Below are 20,722 nucleotides of genomic sequence, written 5' to 3'. Positions count from 1 at the left end.
CTATTAAATACATTATGGAGTTCAGGTGAATATTATGATGATAAAGCATCAACAGTTTTAGAAATATTCCATGTATCTTATTTTTTTTTTACAGAATAGTTGTGATGTCCTTTGCTAATTAATGCACATTCATATTATACATTTTAGTCAACAATAAAATAAGATATTTATTTTTATTTTAAAAAATGAAAATATAGGTTCTAGGCTTGATACAAAATGAACAATAAGAGTAAATGGGACATAATCAGAAATATATATTAAATGGGTTTGTATTGAAGCAAATTTGAATTTGTCTTGCAGAGTTTTTCAGAACTTGGTGTTAATTGTTTGCCCTAATAATTTTTACTTTTTTATATATAGGTAGTCCTCCACTTACAACAGTTCATTTAGTGACCGTTCGAAGTTACATTACTGAAAAAAGGGACATGACTCTTTTTCACACTTAGACCATTGCAGTATCCCCATGGTCACATGATCAGAATTCAGATGCTTGGCAATTGACTCATATTTATGATGCTTGCAGTGTCCAGGGGTCATGTGATCACCTTTTGGGACCTTACAAGCAAAGTCAATGGGGAAATTAGATTCACTTAACAACTGTGTTATAACTTACCAACTGTAGTAAGTGACTTAACAACTGTCTAGAAAAGTCATACGGTGGGGCAAAGCACACTTAACAAATGTTTCACTTAGCAACAGAAATTTTGGGTCCAGTTGTGGTTGTAAGTTGAAGACTTATCTGTATTACTGGGAAATAGAGATGGGAACTAATCTAACGTTCTTTTGTGAAATATTTGTGGGAATTTTTTTCCCAATTTCTTCAAAATCAATAGTGTCAAAATAGGGGGTTGTTACCAAAAATACTAATACACTCCATTTAGTTTCTATTAGTTGCTATTTCTGACTTAAGGAATTCCCAGATATTCCAAACAATTAGCAAATCCAATCTCAGCTTCAGTTTCATAATTTTATCAGTCAGTACGTTAATTAATTAGATATGTGAGCTGAGTGAGCCAGTTTGGTGAGGTTAGGATGTTAGGCTAAAAACTGGGAAACTTCTAGTTCTGTCTTGGACATGAAGCCAGCTGGGTGACCTTGGGACACACTGCAGGGACTAGCTACGTAGGCAATTGCCAAGAATCAACGCTGACTGATGGCACAGCAAAAAAAAGCTGAGCCGAGTACGACTCAGTCATCCAATGAGTTTCAGTGGTTGACGAGGAAGCTTAAACTTGAATCTCTTCATTGCTATACCTATATTTTTAAGCAGCACTGCATTGGCTCTTAGTTTACAAGACATTTTATAAATTTGAGTCACTGGAGGGGATCATTGTAGGATTTCTGTGGCTTCTGGAGGAATGTCATGTCATGAGCATACACACCAACAAGCTGGATGCTGAAATAAGTTCCTGGAATTGATCTTAATCTAAAAATAACTGCTGAATGCTTATAATCTATATGCTACCAAAACTCTCATCATGATCTTTGAGTGAAACAATGCATCATAGGGCAACAACTTTTGAACCAAGGTACCCCAAATAGGCTAAATAACAGTACAGTATGTCTCCAAATCTGGGACCCATGATTCCCAAGAGCATGAAATTTGGGGAACTTGTGACTGCTTCAGTACTGCTACTTTAGTCACATGATCTTCATTTTCAATTTCCCAAGACATTTTCCAGCCAGTCTTGCAATCCATCATTCCCTCCCCCATCCAGCAGCAACCACTTAACCTGTTTGCTGGAAAGGGAAGGGATATTTCTTATGTTCTCTGCCAGATTCCCACAAGGAAATAAAATGGGGAAGCTGGCAGGAAGTCAAAAGTTGCTCTTGCTCCCACTCCTTTGTCCTCCCTAGGTCATTTGGTTGTGTGTCCTAGGTAAAGAAATATAGTCCTCAACTTACAACAGTTCATTTAGTGACAGTTTGAAGTTACAACAGCACTTAAATGACTTATGGCCATTTTTCATACTGATGGCCATAGCAGCATCCCCATGGTCATGTGATTTACACTGGCTACTTAACAATTGACTCATATGACAATTGCCCTGGGTCATGTGATCTCCTTTTGCGGCTTTCTGACAAAGTCAACGGGAGAGCCAGATTCACTTAACAATTGTGTTACTAATTTAAGAACAGTGATGAACTTAACAACTGTGGCAAGAAAAGTCATAAAATGGGGCAAAACTCAATAAATTTCTCATTTAACATAAATTTTGGGCTCAATTGTAGTCGTAAGTTGAGGTCTACCTGTACCTCTATGACTTAACAGGGCATGGGTTGTCTAATATCTTTTGCAACTTAACCACTTTTTGTTCTAATTGTTTTAGATTATGGCTAAATAATAAGCTTGCATGTTATATCAGAATATGATATCACATAAAGCATGCATTGCCTAGTGACAAAACATGATGTTGTCTGAGTGGGAGTTACAGATATTGCAAAACTTGAAAGCATTCTTCTAACAAGTTTAATTTAGTACAGGTAGTCCTCAATTTACAACCAGAATTGGGGCCAGAATTTCTGTTTTGATGGTGGTTGGTTAAGGTGGTTAAGTAAGTCACACCCTATTTTAGAATAGAATAGAATAGAATAGAATTTTATTGGCCAAGTGTGATTGGACACACAAGGAATTTGTCTTGGTGCATATGCTCTCAGTGTACATAAAAGAAAAGATACGTTCATCAAGGTACAACATTTACAACACAATTGATGATCAATATATCAATATAAATCATAAGGATTGCCAGCAACAAGTTATAGTCATACAGTCATAAGTGGAAAGAGATTGGTGATGGGAACTATGAAACGATTAATAGTAGTGCAGATTCAGTAAATAGTCTGACAGTGTTGAGGGAATTATTTGTTTAGCAGAGTGATGGCCTTCGGGAAAAAACTGTTCTTGTGTCTAGTTGTTCTGGTGTGCAGTGCTCTATAGCGTCGTTTTGAGGGTAGGAGTTGAAACAGTTTATGTCCAGGATGCGAGGGATCTGCAAATATTTTCACGGCTCTCTTCTTGATTCGTGCAGTATACAGGTCCTCAATGGAAGGCAAGTTGGTAGCAATTATTTTTTCTGCAGTTCTAATTATCCTCTGAAGTCTGTGTTTTCCTTGTTGGGTTGCAGAACCGAACCAGACAGTTATAGAGGTGCAAATGACAGACTCAATAATTCCTCTGTAGAACTGGATCAGCAGCTCCTTGGGCAGTTTGAGCTTACTGAGTTGGCGCAGAAAGAACATTCTTTGTTGTCCTTTTTTAATGATGTTTTTGATGTTAGCTGTCCATTTGAGATCTTGCGATATGATAGAACCCAGAAATTTGAAGGTTTCTACTGTTGATACTGTGTTGTCAAGTATTGTGAGAGGTGGAAGTATGGAAGGGTTTTTCCTAAAATCTACCACCATTTCTACGGTTTTGAGTGTGTTCAGTTCCAGATTGTTTTGGTTGCACCACAAGGCTAGTCGTTCGACCTCTCGTCTATATGCGGATTCGTCATTGTCTCGAATGAGACCTTTTACAACCTTTTTTGCTATTTTTTTGCTGTTTTTATTAAACGAATTACTGCAATTGTTAAGTGAATCATGGTTAAGTGAATCTAGCTTCCTTCATCAACTTTGTTTGTTGGAAGCTGGCTGGGAAGGCTCAAATGGCGATCACATGACCCCGGGACCCTGCAACCATTGTAAATACATGCATTTAAATGTAAATACATTTTGGCCATGTGGCCATGGGGATGCTGCTATGGTCGTAAGCAGTGGTGGGATTCAAGTAATACTGTAGTGTCTGTATTTTATTGTTGCCTGTACACCGCCCTGAGTCCTTCGGGAGAAGGGCGGTATAAAAATCAAATAAATAATAATAAATAATTTAACAACTGGTTCTCTGCCCTAATGATTTCTTCCAACAACCAGTTTGCCAAACTGCTCAGAAAGTTAACAACCGGTTCTCCCGAAGTGGTGCGAAGTGGCTGAATCCCACCACTGGTCGTAAGTGTGATTACTGGTAGTAAGTCACTTTTTTCAATGCCATTGTAACTTTGAATGGCCACTAAAACAGTTGTAAATCAAAAACTACAACCGTGATAGTAAGTTTTAGACAATTATTCAATTACAGCTAGTCATAGTTTAATAACTACAATTGGGATCTTCAACACAGTTGTTAGAGGAAGCAGCCACCAAATGAAACCACGACTATTATGTTCTTGTTTCAGCTTTCTTTTGCTTTACAGACCTGCAAAGATAGTAAATGCAAGGATTGGTTGTTAAGTGGTTTTTTCATCAGTTACAGGACTGAATGGTCACTAAATGCAATGCTAAATGAGTGCTACCTGTATATATTAACTACCTGAATACTACCTGTATTCAGATAAGTATCAACATTTGTCTGTTTTCTTATATAATTGCTAACACCTCAGTTTTAGACAGATGGATTTATCCTTTGATGGTGTATTGATTTCATTGGGCTATTTAGGTATATCAATGAATCTTTCTAATGTTAAAACAACAGCTCTATTTTTAATAGTATTAGTAAATGCTGTTATTCATATATATAGTGATTCCAATAGAAAATGTTTTTATTTCCTATTCAAATGGAATATGCTTATTCACAAGGAATTGGCTTATCAATTCTGTATCTTCAAATAAAGCTCCATTATTATAGTTTTGCCCGTATGTGGTTATCTCCGTTTCTTCCTAAATAATACAGCACTGGAAATATCCTGTTAATTTTGGAAGAGAATCTTAATCTGTACAATCCATTTAGAAAATGATGATCCTTCAGTCTTGTCTGGACATCTAGGCAGAAATCAGCTAGAGATGCAATTCACAGCTGGCAATTGTGGATAACAAATAATATCCTGATTAAATTGCTAGCAGTTCCCAGAATAATTTATTTCCAGGAGCACATTTTTTTCAATTGAAGATGTAATTTGAAGTCAGAGGCCACAGAGACAAACTGAATGTTTACCCTTCCATGCCTCATTTTAAATAATTTATACACTTTTGAGGTTGAATTTTTGCATTTTGGATAGATTATGGTATTTTCAAGGATGAAAGTAGAAGTTTTAAATCTCAGAAATTTCCTATTCCTATCCCACTTTCAAACCTTGAAAAAGATAACTTTCCATTTTACTTGTAATCAAGGAAAGGAGGTGAATTACTTACCCCTATTAATGAAATATAACCTGAATATATTTTTACCTATCCAAACAAGGGATATTTTAGTGTTATTTCTTTGATTTTAGGGCTGGTAAAAAATATTTAAAAGGCAAACTGTGAAAAAAATTGGATTCAAAATAAATACCAGATTTATGAATCCATACTTGGCTTAGTTGGAATTCTCTCCCCAAATTCTTCGAATTCTTGGAATTGATAGCCGGGATGGCAGTTGATACCCCTAGGCTTATGGTCATGGGGGACTTCAACTTGCCATCAGCCAGTGTGTCGTCGACGGCGGCTTGGGAGTTCATGGCCTCCATGACGGTCATGGACCTGACTCAATTAATTGACGGCCCCACCCACGTCGGGGGAAGCACACTGGATCTGATTTTTGTCTCTGGACAGTGGTTGAGTGATCTGGAAGTACGAGAATTAGTCATTGAACCTTTGTCATGGTCAGACCACTCTCTCCTTCGTCTGGACTTTCGAACCGCCGCTCAACACCGCAGGGAGACGGGACCAATACGCTGGTTCCGTCCCAGGCGACTGATGGACCCGAGAGGTTCCTGATGGAGCTTGGGCTGCTCCCTGGCGATCTGGCCCACGGCTCGGCCGAGGAGCTTGTTGCGGCCTGGGAACAGGCCGCGGTGGGCGCTTTGGACCGTGTCGTGCCTTTGCGGCTTCTGACCCGGCGTAGGTCTCAACCAGCTCCTTGGTTTTCCGAGGAGCTGAGGGAGATGAAGCGCCGGAGAAGACGCCTAGAGAGCGCGTGGAAGTCCAGCCGTTCTGAAGCTGACCGAACACTAGTTAGGTCTTTTACTCAGACCTATCTAGTGGCATTGAGGGAGGCCAACCGGGCCTATGTCTCTACCCTCATTGCGTCAGCAGAGAACCGCCCAGCCTCCCTGTTTAGGGTGACTCGCTCCCTCCTTCATCAGGAGGGTTGCGATGACCCCTTACAGGGTTGTGCTGAGGATTTCAGCAGGTATCTGTTTGACAAAATCGCTCAGCTTCGGGACGGTTTGGACCAAAATTGGGTAGTTTTGGGCGAGGTGACGGAGGCTAGTCTTGTTGAGACCATCTGGGAGGAGTTTGATCCTGTGGCTCCCGAGGACATGGACAGGTTGCTGGGGCGGCTGAATGCCACCACATGTTTATTCGACCCATGTCCCTCCTGGTTGGTGCTGGCCACCCGGGAGGTTACACGAGGCTGGCTCCAGGGGATTGTCAATGCTTCTTTGAGGGAAGGTGTTGTTCCCACCGCCTTGAAAGAGGCGGTGGTGAGGCCCCTCCTCAAGAAGCCCTCCCTGGACCCAGCTGTTTTGGGTAACTATCGTCCAGTCTCCAACCTTCGCTTTGTGGCGAAGGTTGTTGAGAGTGTAGTGGCACACCCGTTACCCCAGTACCTGGATGAATCTGTCTATCTAGACCCGTTCCAGTCCGGTTTCCGACCCGGGTACAGCACGGAGACAGCTTTGGTCGCATTGGTGGATGACCTCTGGAGGGCCCGGGATAGGGGTTATTCCTCTGCCCTGGTGCTCCTAGATCTCTCAGCGGCTTTTGATACCATCGACCATGGTATCCTGCTGTGGCGGTTGGGGGGATTGGGAGTGGGAGGCACCGTGTTTCGGTGGTTCTCATCCTATCTCTCCGACCGATCGCAGACGGTGTTGGCAGGGGGGCAGAGGTCAACCTCGAGGCGCCTCCTTTGTGGGGTGCCACAGGTGTCGGTTCTCTCGCCTCTCCTGTTCAACATCTACATGAAGCCGCTGGATGAGGTCATCAGTGGTTTTGGGGTGAGTTATCAACTGTATGCGGATGACACCCAGCTGTACATTTCCACCCCTGACCACCCCAATGTAGCTGTTGAAGTGTTGTCTCGGTGTTTGGAGGCCGTACGGGTCTGGATGGGGAGAAACAGGCTCAAGCTCAACCCCTCCAAGACTGAGTGGCTGTGGATGCCGGCATCCCGGTACAATCAGTTGCAACCGCGGCTGACTGTTGGGGGCGAATCATTGGCCCCAATGGAGAGGGTGCGCAATCTGGGTGTTCTCCTGGATGGACGGTTGTCTTTTGAAGATCACTTGGCGACCGTCTCCAGGAGAGCTTTTTACCAGGTTCGCCTGGTCCGCCAGTTGCGCCCCTTTCTAGACCGGGATGCCTTATGCACGGTCACTCATGCCCTCGTCACTTCTCTCCTGGACTACTGTAACGCTCTCTACATGGGGCTCCCCTTGAGGTGCACCCAGAGACTTCAGTTGGTTCAGAATGCAGCTGCGCGGGTGATAGAGGGAGCCACTCATGGCTCCCATATAACACCGATCCTGCGCAGGCTGCACTGGCTACCTGTGGTTTTCCGAGTGCACTTCAAGGTGTTGGTTACCACCTTTAAAGCGCTCCATGGCATAGGACCGGGATATCTTCGGGACCGCCTTCTGTTACCACATGCCTCCCACCGGCTGGTACGCTCCCATAGAGAGGGTCTTCTCAGGGTGCCGTCAGCCAAACAGTGTAGGCTGGCGACCCCCAGGGGGAGAGCCTTCTCGGTGGGGGCACCTACCCTCTGGAATGAGCTTCCCCCAGGACTTCGACAACTTCCTGACCTCCGGACCTTTCGCCGCGAGCTGAAGACATATCTATTCTTCCGAGCAGGACTGGCTTAAATAGGGTTTTTAAACATGGATTTTATTGGGGTTTATTTTATATTTTGTATTGTATTTTAAATTTAGGCTATATTGAATAAGTTTTTTAAATAGTGTTTTTATTGTAATGTATTGTATTATTTTATCTGCCTGTTCACCGCCCTGAGTCCTTCGGGAGAAGGGCGGTATAAATATTAAATTATTATTATTATTATTATTATTATTATTATTATTATTATTATTATTATTATTATTATTATTATTATTATTATTATTATTATTATTATTATTCACACTTTCTTTGTCACCCCCCAGCAAGCAGAACCCTTTCAATTTTTTAAGTTTTTCTTTCATGAATTTCAAGCACACATCTCTTGTTTTTTCCCTTTTTATAATTTTCCTAATTTGTCCCATGGTTCTTGGCAGCGTTGATTTTTTTTTATAGAAAAGAAAATGTCGTCCACAGAAGCATAATAAAGATGATGAGGAACTTGGAAGCTAAATTCTGTGAAGAATGGTTTTAAGAACAAGGTATATTTATGTTAAAGATAAAAAACTAAGTGAAGACACAGTAACAGTTGTATGCTGGTTGTAGATTTATCCTCTATAGTGTCCCTGGATGATACAGGAGCCATTGAGTGAAAACTTTTCAGAGGGAGACCCAAATTTTCCATGAGAGCAGAATAGTCTGCCTCCTGAGTTCTGGATGCTCCACAAATTAGATTTTCAAATGTGCGACAACCATTTATATGGGATGATATGAGAATTCTTCCCATGGACAGGTGTAAGGACTAATCTTGAAGGTCTTTTCAGAGACAGGGTTTGTTTAAAAACAATAAACGCAGCATAGTTAGTTCAGAACCCTTAATAGTGATTCACTGCCGATATTTTGTAATAGTTAAGTACACGGGTGTAAAACTCGATTGCATCACAGGCCAGATTGTGACGTATCATCATGTTTTTTGTCTTTGCGGAGGTGGGGTGGGCGTAACCTGCATGTCATGTATCTGGCCTGCGGGCCGCCAGTTTGACAGGCCTGATCTAGTACAATGTAGGCCCATAAACAAACTTTATACCATGGAAATTCCTCTGTGATAGGACTGTATTTTGGATATATTTTCTTATACAGAACAAAAAAGAAAAAGTGGATGTGCATTTTGAGGAAAAAAATAATCAAGTACAACACTGTATTTATATGTAAAGTTTTGGAGATTCTTTTTCTATCTTTTCCCATTAAACATCCTCCTCCATTGAGCATCTGTGTTTGTACATGGAGTAGTCAGCAATGTGCACATGGCAACAGCATAAACCCTGTAGAATTCTAATGTGATTCTATTGTTACTACAAAAGCAATTACTCAAAACTGTTCTGTAGTTCGCTTACATTTATTTTCAAATAAATAGAGGTATGCAGCCAATTAAAATTAAATGCCAATTCAACAATTTGTCATGTCAAATGTAATATGTTTGAAGCCAGTATGTTTCATGTTTGAAATTGAAACTCAAATACTAACCCTAACCCTAGACCTTGATTCTTGAACTCAGCTCAGCTGACAATAATGTATTTGACAATTTTTTAAAATTAAATACCAACAAGTCTTCATGCAACTGTTTCACAGCATACCAACCATATACTTTAAAAAACTATACAACTATGGCATTACTTCTTCACTCTTACTATGTCTGCAGATAGCCACCGGGCAGTCCTGTTTAGTGTGACTTGAGCCCTTTTAGATAAAGTCTTGGAAGTTCATATACAAGGTCACGCAGCTGAATTTGCAGAGCACCTATTGGATAAAATTGGTTTAATGTATTCGCCAGTCTTGATACAGGTCCAGTTGAGATGCACAGGGCAGAATCTTTCCCTATTATCTGGGAATGGTTTGAATAGAGTCCTCCTGAATGTGAATCCAACCATCTGCTCATTAAATACATGTTCTTCCTGGCTAGCTAAGGCTGCCTGGGGATGATATGTAGTTAGATTCTAGCATTGGTGAACTCTTCCTTGAGAGAGGGAACTGTTCTACCCCTTAAGGAGGCATTAGTTTGCTCCCTCTTCAAGAAGCCATTGCTGAACCCCAACATACTGGATAGTTTTCATCCAATATCCAATCTCTTTTAGAACAGTTGTGAATGAGGTGGTCACACAACACCTTCAGTAGGTAAATTGGATTAACTGGATACTTTTAGGTCAGGATTCAAGCCTGAGCATTAGATGGAAATGACATTGGTTGGACAACGCATTTATTTATTCAAGCGGGACTGGCTTAAAAGTTTTATTAAATTTTATTGGGGTTATTTATGAATTTTAGGGTTTTAAATTGATTGTTTTAAATTTCGGCCATTTATGTAATATGCTTGGTTTTAAGTTTGTTTTAATGTGTATATTGTGTGGTTTTATTATTTGGCTGTACACCGCCCTGAGTCCTTCGGGAGAAGGGCGGTATAAAAATCTAATAAAATAAAATAAATAAATAAATAAATATTTGGATGATTTCTGGCATGAGCAGGATAGGGATAGTGCAGCCATCCAGGTTCTTCTTGATGTCTCACTGGCATTCAATACCATCAACCACGGTATCTTTCTATAATCCGATTAACTGCATGGGGAAGAGGAGTGGGAAGTATTAATGTTCTCGTTTTCTTCCTTTCTATGGGACCAATACCAGTCAGTGTTAATTGCGTGTGAGAGTTCTTACTCTTGATCCCTATTACGTGGAGTTCTGTAGGATTTAGTAGTCTCCACTCCTGTTTAACATCTATATAAAGCTGTTGGGTGAACAGGTGGCAGTCGTTGCTAGAAAGGCCTTCGTACAGCTCCATGTTGTGCTCCAACTACACCCATTCTTGGATCATGATGCTCTACTCATATTTATTTATGCCTTGGTCACCTCCTGAATGGACTATTGTAATGTGATCTCCATGGAACTCACCACTAAAACTTCCAGATATTTGAGTATCCAGAAGCTTAACTGGTGCAAAATGTGGTGGCATGGGCAATTATGCATGGCCCTAGGATTGTGCATATTATAGCTCTGCTCCATGAATTGCATTGGTTGTGAGTTTGCTTCCAGGTTCAATTCAAGATGCAGGATTCCACCTTTAAAACCCTACATGTTATGGGACCAGGTTAAGTGAGCAGCAGGAGAAGTGAGCAGCAGGAGAAGCATTTTATGGGTTCCATCTGACAGGACCCAGAATATGACCTTTCTTGCCATGGCATCTGTCCTCTGGAACATTTTTGAGGCAAGATTAGCCCCGACCCTATTGGTCTTCTCTTAAAACATGGTTTTTCCAGCAGCCTTGGAGACCTCATGAAAAGAGGGAGCTTACGAATTGTTATATGTATATAGAGAGTTGGTCTAATGACCAGTCAGAACTGAAGAAGCTTCTTGGATGAGAAGCCAAATATTTTCAAAGTTTAGTTGTCTTCTGGTCACATAAGGCTCCTTTTTCACTAAGTAAAATACTGGCGCTCTCATTAAATTTGGAGACAATAAACTATCACAGATTATAGGTTAATAAAACAACAGCTATGGATGTTATTCATAGTGCTAGTCAAGAGGCAAGTTGCACTGCTGTCACCAGGCTCCTCTATAGGGCAGAGGTTAACTTTGCTGCTGAGGAAACAACCTTTTTTTTTCCTTTTTCTTTCGGCAGACATCTTGTATTTAGAGTCCATTCCTGTCAACTCTGAAGGAAGTTTGCTTTGTCTTATTGTCATTCATCTGAGAAAGAAAAGGCAGCTTATATTAAGGAAGAAGAAAGACGATATGGGTTTTTTGGGGGGAGGGGTTGGGGCCAGTCAAGGCAACTTTTAAAATAAAGGAACTAATTTTCTTATGCAGTCATGCCACCCTATCAGTGACATTTATCACGATCGATCCACCTGCTTCAGGATATTCTTACGGTAAAAGAAACGAAAGCCGAACACGGTGGGGCATTGTACATTGTGACAAAAATTCACAGCTTTAATGCTCGGGAAATACGATTTCCCACGAAAATTAACAGAATTAAGTCACTCGCCGAAATACGAAGTGTCCATTTCTTTGAGACTAACTGCAAATGCGCCATTCTCGTTTTTTTCTTGCCATCCTAGGGGAGACACCCTTTATCCTGCCCATCTGAAGCCGTCTTACCCCTCCCTTCTCTTTATCGAAGCTTGCAACAAGACTTCTTTCTTTCTACGCTTTTGGCGTGCCGCTGCTCTCACAAGATGGGCATTGTTTCCTCTCACTGTACGCGATTTGCGCAGCCCCGTGATTAAGCCCGAGGCCGTGAGCAAAACGCTACGCCAGACGTCTCGCTTACAGTACTGTGGCTTTCGTGTACGGCGATAGCGTAAGAGTGCGAAGGCAGCGGAGCACATACGGTGCCCCTCCCCGTGTTCTCGACACTCTTTGACTTACAGTAGTGCGGCTGGGCTCAAGCCTCGCGTTGGGAGACGCTCTCTGCAACGGGTGTCCGAAGCGGAAAGGGGCGAGTGATTCCCAATCCTCGGTTACGCTGCTTGCGTAGTATGCGCCGAAGAAGAAATCCCGGGCAGCGCTTTTCTCCACCCGCTGTCTCTGCGCCGTTGACGTAGTATGCCCCAAGATGGCGCCGCGGTCGTCGTCGTTGGCGGCGGTGGCCGAAACGCTGGCAGAAGCTGCGGTCCTAGTCCTGGAGCAGCAGAGAGAGGGAACAAGGCGGCGGGTGGACGGCGACAGTATTTGTAGCAAGTAGCGGTGCAGAGGGGGCTTCCCCTCCTTTTCGGCTGTTGTGTGAGGAGGCAGAGACTCTCTGGGATAGCGGGTCCCCCGCCCCCTTCAGGCAGGGAGACCCCAATCTACCCGCGTGCGGAGCCGACACCCTTTTCTTGGCTCATCTCGCTGCTGCCTCCCTGGTGGGCCTTCCCACCCCTTTCCCCGACCGGAGATGATGAAGCTCAAGTCCAACCAGACTCGAACCTACGACGGGGACGGATACAAGAAACGGGCGGCTTGCCTCTGCTTCCGCAACGAGAGCGAGGAGGAGGTCGGTGAGCCGCGCGCTGTACGCTAGGTTGGAAAAAGGGGGAGAGCCGGAGGAAAGAAACGGCCAGGGTGCTGCCAAACCGGGGTCGTGGTGGTGGTGGTGGGGCTGAGAAGAGGCGGGGAGCGCTGGTTTCGGGCAGGAACGGGACGCCCGACATGAGAGAGGGAGAGAGAGGAGAGGGGAGGTGTGACGAATTGGAGGGCTCTGAAGGGGGAGAAATGGGGGGCGGAGACGCTGGGTGGTACTCGCCGGAGGACGGAGGATGGGGAGAGGGGCGGAGCTTGGGAGGTGGCTGCTCCCGAAGAATTAGGCGGCCCGAACGGGAACCGAGGCTGGGAATGGTCCCCGGTGCCCCTTTCGGCCCGAGCTCACGAGTACCTCCCATTTCCCCGTCCGGCTCTTTGCAGATAGATGCACGCCTGCGGTTAGTGCGAGAGCGTGACGGACGGAGTTCCCGAGTGGCTAATAGTACGAGAACACGCGGCTGTTACTAGGCGAGAAGTGACTCAACAACAGTCCTTTTGGCGCTCTCTTCCCTTTGTGAATCGCTTGTGGGAGGTGCAAATACTTTTTGGGCTAAACGAAGCTCTGTGTAAAAAGACCGTTTGCCCCCCTCCCCCCCTTTTTTTTCTCATCGCGGAAATGCGTGCATTGTAGACGGTATTGATCTCCCCTACAGTACAGTAAGATAACTGGGTTAATGCTAAAACGCTGTAATGGCTTTGAGAGCCTTTCTTCTAGAAGCGGGACTTCTTTGTAAGTGCACACCCTTCTTTAGAAATGTCACACGTCTGCCCAGGAGAAATAAGGGTGGAGATGCATTGATCAGGGAATTATATTCTTTATATTCTTTAACACCAATAAGAAATAGGCGTTGGATTCTTTATATGTGGTATGATTCTTTATAGGTTGATTGCAGTAAGCCATATGTTTCAGCTGGGCTTTCTACCAAATACGTTTGCATAATTGGTTCTAGTCTGAAAGTGGGTGATGCATAGAAAAACCTAGCATTAGAAGTTGCTGAAGAAGAAAATGTTTTCATTTGTTACTGTAATTGTTAAATGTTACTGGTTGTTATACACATATCACAGGTAGATTGCAGGATGGTGAAGACTGCTTGAAAGAGGAGTAGGAATACTACTTTTAAAGTTATATAAAACATCAAAGTAATTTCTTCCATCAGATGCACAGTATTTTATAGTACAGTTTAGTGACTGTTCGAAGTTACAACAGCACTGAAAAAAGTGACTTATGACCGTTTTGTACACTTAACAACCATTGCAGCAACCCCATGGTCATGTGATCAAAATTCAGATGCTTTAGATGACTCATGACAGTTGCAGTGTCCTAGGGTGGTGTGATCACCTTTTGCAACTTTCTGGCAAGCAGAATCAATGGGGAAGCCAGATTCACTTAACAACCGTGTTACTAACTTAACTGCAAGAAAACCCATAAAATCAGGTTAACAGCTGTCTCGCTTAACAGCACAAAGTTTGGGCTCAATTGTGGTTGTAAGCTGAGGACCACTTATATAGCAATGGAGGCTGCTATAAACAGATGTATATGGTATAGTATGTGAAATTTAGCACAGCTCTCCTGCTTCCATGGTCATTTGAGCATATTACATAAGATGGCAAGAAAGAAACTTTTGTCTGGTTTTAATAGGTCAAAAAAGACTGGTCAGAAATTGCCAATTGAAAGATTTGAATGGAACATGATCTTGACCAATTTTCTTTATGATCGTTGAAAGGAATATATCCATACATTTGATTAGTACTTGAATTCAACATGTTGCAGTTGCACCTTACTATATTTCACTTTAAAAAAAACCCTGTTTCTGATAAGAATGTGTTTGGAAAAGTGATACTATTTAATTATAAAATACTCAGGGGTACATATAATATAATCCAACTAGTGTGTTATTGTTTGTAAAGCACTGTGTTTTATAATCTATAGCATGTGTATCAAACTTGCCGCGTCACATTGCCATCATGTAACTTTTTGTGACATTTTTCCTATTCATGGAGCTAGGGTGGGCGAGGCCTGCGTGTGAAGCATCCAGCCCGCAGGCTGCTAGTTTGACACCCCTGCTCTATAGATGAACTTTATAAAGTAGATAAAGTATTGTTATGTCCACATTGTACTTTGGGATATGAGAATGAGAGAGCACCTTGGCATTGACCATATAATGACTTTATCATATAGTAGATGGGAGAATAAAACTTGCCTCTTCCTGAAAGTTCTGTGTAAAGGCTCTAAAGCAGTAATGGCGAACCTTTTGGCACCGAGTGTCCAAACAGGAATGTGTGCATATGCCGGAAACCAGAAGAGCAGCTTGTGATGTTGCATGTGCCCACAGAGAGGTCTCTGCATGCCACCTCTGGCATACGTGCCATAGGTTCACTATCACGGCTCTATAGCTTTTCATTCATCTACTGTACCATTTGCTGAAGTAAATATATGTTGTGTTGAGAAATGAAGCAGAAAATACAGTACAGGTAATCCTCAACTTAAGATCACAATTGAGGCCAAAATGCTTGAGTCAGTTTCCAAGCATCTGAATTTTGATCACATGACCATGGAGATGAAACAATCATAAGTGTGAAAAATGGTCATAAGTCACATTTTTCAATGACGTAACTTTGAATGGTCACTAAATGTGAACTGTTGTGAATCCAGGATTACCTGTAGCCTCTTGAAGGTTCGTAGGCAATGTGTAGCAACTTTGCTTGTGGCAACAGGTTGTACTTAGAAGCTTGAAGTTGATTGTCCACTTGGAGACAGGATGGCACTGCAGAATAGTGGAGAACAAAGCAGCTTTCTGTTCCTGCATATAGCATGTGCACTATGGTGCATGGGCTCTTAATAGATTACAGGTTGCAAGTGTTCTTTTTTTGTTGTAAAATTACTATTGTTTAAGTTCATTATTTTATATTTACAACTGAAAAAGAAAGAGAACAAATTAATTTTTCAATAGAGAATGAAGTGGAAAATAGTGTTTGAGGACATGAAGAATCACTTAGTGTTATTTATTATCTTATTTTTTATTTCAAGTAATAAATAGAATTTAATAGGACTGAATAGCATAGAATAGAATAGAATAGAATTTTTTATTGGCCAAGTTTGATTGGACGCACAACGAATTTGTCTTGGTGCATATGCTCTCAGTGTACTTAAAAGAAAAGATATGTTCATCAAGGTACAACATTTACAACACAATTGATGGTCAATATATCAATATAAATCATAAGGATTGCCAGCAACAAAGTTAGAGTCATACAGTCATAAGTGGAAAGAGATTGGTGATGGGAACTATGAGAAGATTAATAGTAGTGCAGATTTAGTAAATAGTTTGACAGTGTTGAGGGAATTATTTGTTTAGCAGAGTGATGGCCTTCGGGGAAAAAACTGTTCTTGTGTCTAGTTGTTCTGGTGTGCAGTGCTCTATAGCGTCGTTTTGAGGGTAGGAGTTGAAACAGTTTATGTCCTGGATGTGAGGGATCTGTAAATATTTTCACAGCCCTCTTCTTGATTCATGCAGTATACAGGTCCTCAATGGAAGGCAGGTTGGTAGCAATTATTTTTTCTGCAGTTCTAATTATCCTCTGAAGTCTGTTTTTCTTGTTGGGTTGCAGAACCGAACCAGACAGTTATAGAGGTGCAAATGACAGACTCAATAATTCCTCTGTAGAACTGAATCAGCAGCTCCTTGGGCAGTTTGAGCTTACTGAGTTGGCGCAGAAAGAACATTCTTTGTTGTCCTTTTTTAATGATGTTTTTGATGTTAGCTGTCCATTTTAGATCTTGCGATATGATAGAACCTAGAAATTTAAAGGTTTCTACTGTTGATACTGTGTTGTCTAGTATTGTGAGAGGTGGAAGTATGGAAGGGTTTCTCCTAAAGTCTACCACCATTTCTACGGTTTTGAGTGTGTTCAGTTCCAGATTGTTTTGGTTGCACCACAAGGCTAGTCGTTCGACCTCTCGTCTATATGCGGATTCGTCATTGTCTTGAATGAGACCAATCACTGTTGTGTCATCTGCGAACTTCAGTAGCTTAACAGATGGATTGTGGAGATGCAGTCATTGGTATACAGAGAGAAGAGAAGTGGGGAGAGCACACAGCCTTGGGGGGCCCCTGTGCTAATTGTACAGGTATCTGATGTGATCTTGCTTAGCTTCACCTGCTGCTTCCTGTTTGTTAGGAAGCTTGTGATCCACTTACAAGTCTGTTCCGGTACCTTAGTTAGAAGAATGTCTGGAATGATGGTTATTAATTAATTAATTTTAATTAATTAATTTTAATGTTCGATTTTATGTCACTGACAAGAATTTATTATAATCATATGATGTGATCCAGAATGCGAACAAACAAGTCAGTTCTAGAGGAGATCAACCCTGACTGCTCTTTAGAAGGCCAGATCCTGAAGATGAAACTGAAATACTTTGGCCACCTAATGAGAAGGAAGGACTCACTGGAGAAGAGTCTAATGCTGGGAAAGATTGAGGGCAAAAGAAGAAAAGAGACGACAGAGAATGAGGTGGCTGGATGGAGTCACTGAAGCAGTAGGCATGAGTTTAAATGGACTCCAGAGGATGGTAGAGGACAGGAAGGCCTGAAGGAATGTTGTCCATGGGGTCGCGATGGGTCGGACACGACTTCGCAACTAACAACAACAAAAAACTAAAAATTGCAGCATTATTTCAAAAATTTTTAATATAACCTTTTAAATACCATTTATCAATTAACTAGGAATGTATTACCGGTATTTCTTCACCATAATTATTAATCTATAAAACTGGGATAATGATTGACAAACACCAGATGATCTATAATAGTAAATCTATAATAGGAAAATATAGCTCTGATACTATCAGATAAATAAAATAGTATTGTGATTGGTAGAAAAGAAATAACTTTGATTTCATCAAAAAAATAAATCAGTAATTCCAAAAACTTTTAATCCCATAGATTGTGGGAAGGACATATTTAATATTGTTATCTCTACAAAAAAACCTTACTCCTACTGGGCATCTGTTGCACTTCAGTTGGCATGAGTAGATAGTGAATATTGAATGTTGTGCACAGGCAGGCATTTACAGAAAGAAATGATCTTAAGTGTTATATGATAATTTATAACTGTGCAGAGAAACATGTGACTGAGCAAATTTGGCATTTTAAAAATAAGGGTCAGTGTATCAATTAATTATAATTGATAGTCTTTTTAGCTACAAATCTGTTTAAAGAACCTGCAAATGAACATGATAATAAATTTTGAGTTTTTCTCGAGTGGGCTTGTTGGGGGGGGGGCATTTAGGTGTTTTGTACTGTAGATTTTTAATATTGTAAGCCACCTGGAGTCAGAGTGTGTGGATTGAGAGACCATATGTGTTTGTTTAATAAATAATCTAGTAATAATGCCTAGTAAGTGATGATAAGTCACCCACAATTTATCACAGTGATGGCTAAGCTTTTCCGGACTGAGTGCCCAAAGCGCATGTATGCATGCATGCACCCGAACCCCCAAAATGCAATGCGCAAACAGGCCCCAAGCATGTGCCCCACCCATGCATGCGTGTGTGGGTCCCCGCCCGCACGTGACCCCCTGTGCATGCAAGCGCAGAGTCCTGCCTGCGCCCTCCACGCATATGTGCACACCTCATGCGCACGCCTATCATGCGTGTTCACCCCCCCCAACATGTCCACCCCCCATACATGTGCGGCAGAGACCTGAAGCCCATCTGGCCGGCGGGAGGCGCATGCGCATGTGCAGCAGAACTGAACTGGGGTAACGGTTCTTGTGCCATCAGAGAGGGCACTGTGTGCCACCGGTTCACCATCATGGATTTAGCATAATAAATGACCTGCCTCCAGAATAAAAAAAAGCAACCAATATTATTTTAAAAAACCATTACTAAAATCATTTAACAAAGGGTCAGAGAGAACAGATTGGTCTCCAGGATTTATAGTGAAGTAACCTGCTAATCTCTTAATGAACACTTTTTCTAGAAGTAGAACCTCTGTAGAGAAGAGGTCTTCTACCTTGTAATAATTAACAGCTTTAGACGTGAGCAACAGAAAATGTACAATGCAGGTTCAAGGTTTTCCTAATAAGGTATCTGAACAACAGTTGTTTAATGGTCTGCTTTGCAGTATGAATTGATTTTATTTATTTATTATTTATTTATTTATTAATTCGATTTGTATACCGCCCTTCTCCCGAGGACTCAGGGCGGTTCACAGCCAATTAAAAAATACATATAATACAAGTTAAGAACAATATAAAAACTGATTCAATTTATGGCCTAAAAACTAAAATAAGAATAAAACCCCATTTAAAAAACTGCATTTAAGCTAGCCCTGCGCGATGGAACAGAAGAGTCTTCAGCTCGCGATGAAAGGTCCAGAGGTCGGGGAGTTGATGGAGCCCCGGAGGCAGCTCATTCCAGAGGGCAGGAGCCCCCACCAAGAAGGCCCTCCCCCTGGGGGTCGCCAGCCGACATTGTTTGACCGATGGCACCCTGAGGAGGCCCTCCCTGTGGGAGCGCACAGGTCGATGGGAGGCTACTGGTGGCAGTAGGCGGTCCCGTAAGTAACCCGGTCCTATGCCATGGAGCGCTTTAAAGGTGGTAACCAACACCTTGAATTGCACCCGAAAGACCACTGGAAGCCAGTGCAGACCACGCAGGAGAGGTGTCACATGGGAGCCACGAGATGCTCCCTCTATCACCCGCGCAGCCGCATTCTGGACCAGTTGGAGCTTCCGGGTGCCCTTCAAGGGGAGCCCCATGTAGGGACATTGCAGTAGTCCAGGCGGGACGTGAAGAGGGCATGAGTAACTGTGCAGAGGGAAACCTGGTCTAGAAAGGGACGCAACTGGCATATCAGGCGAACCTGATAAAAAGCTCCCCTGGCGACGGCCGTCGTATGCTCTTCTAAAAACAGCCGTGCATCCAGGAGGATGCCTAGATTGCGAACCCTCTGCATGGGGGCCAACGACTCTCCCCCAACAGTCAGCGATGGAATCAGCTGGCTGTACCAGGAAGCCGGCATCCACAGCCACTCGGAAGGGTTGAGTTGGAGCCTGTTTCTCCCCATCCAGACTCGTACGGCCTCCAGACACCGGGACATCACTTCGATGGTCTCGTTGGGGTGGTTAGGGGTGGAAATGTACAGCTGGGTGTCATCAGCGTACAGATGACATCGCACCCCAAAACCACGGATGATCTCACCCAGCGGCTTCATATAGATGTTGAACAGAAGAGGTGAGAGAACTGACCCCTGTGGTACCCCACACAAGAGGCGCCTCGGGGCCGATCTCTGCCCTCCTGCCAACACCGTCTGCGACTGGTAGGAGGAGAACCACTGGTAAATGGTGTCCCCCACTCCAAGCCCCCTGAGCCACCACAGCAAGATACCATGGTCGATGGTATCAAAAGCCGCTGAGAGATCTAATAGGACTAGGACAGAGGAACAGCCTCTGTCCTGATCCCTCCAGAGATCATCTACCAACGCGACCAAGGCCATCTCCCTGCTGTAACCAGGCCGGAAGCCGGACTGGAATGGGTCCAGATAGAATCCAGGTACTGGGGGTACTGATCATTGAGCTTATTCGTGGAAAACTTATTGTGTGCATTTTAAATGCAAAATATATTTTGCTTACTAATAGGTAAGCTTTCTCAGGTGGCACATTAGGTTTAATATGCGCTCTCCCCTGAAATTGGTGAACTAATGTGCCAATGATTATATCTTTTAGGTACCTGTTAAAAACCTATATCTCTATCTAGGCCAGTGATGTAAAACTCATGGCCCATGGGCCAGATGCATTACGTGCTGGCCTGCCCCCACTAGGTTTAGCAAAGGGGAAAAAAGTCCCGATGCGTCACATGATGCTGCTGTGATGACGC

General features: G+C 42.7%; 1 protein-coding gene across 8 annotated transcripts in view; it reads left to right on the top strand.

Moving 5' to 3' along the window:
• The first annotated feature begins 11,959 nt into the window (after window positions 1-11,959).
• The window catches only part of NUDT3 (nudix hydrolase 3), a 69,218-nt gene continuing 60,455 nt past the window's right edge, over window positions 11,960-20,722 (top strand). For 5 of the 8 annotated variants that reach the window (XR_009154202.1, XR_009154201.1, XR_009154200.1 and 2 more), the window contains exon 1: window positions 12,264-12,814. Coding sequence is in view for 2 of the 8 variants with exons in the window: in XM_058175554.1 (XP_058031537.1) it covers window positions 12,716-12,814 (99 nt within the window). In the remaining 6 variants the exon portion in view is untranslated. Of the gene's footprint in view, window positions 12,815-20,722 lie in introns of all 8 variants that reach the window. The other 3 variants (XR_009154204.1, XR_009154203.1, XM_058175556.1) reach the window with 2 other exon arrangements.

This window comes from Ahaetulla prasina, chromosome 3 (genome assembly GCF_028640845.1).
Source record: "Ahaetulla prasina isolate Xishuangbanna chromosome 3, ASM2864084v1, whole genome shotgun sequence".
Lineage (NCBI taxonomy): Eukaryota > Metazoa > Chordata > Lepidosauria > Squamata > Colubridae > Ahaetulla > Ahaetulla prasina.
The sequence above is the reverse complement of the archived record's forward strand: the minus strand, read 5'-3'. Positions and strand labels throughout refer to the sequence as shown.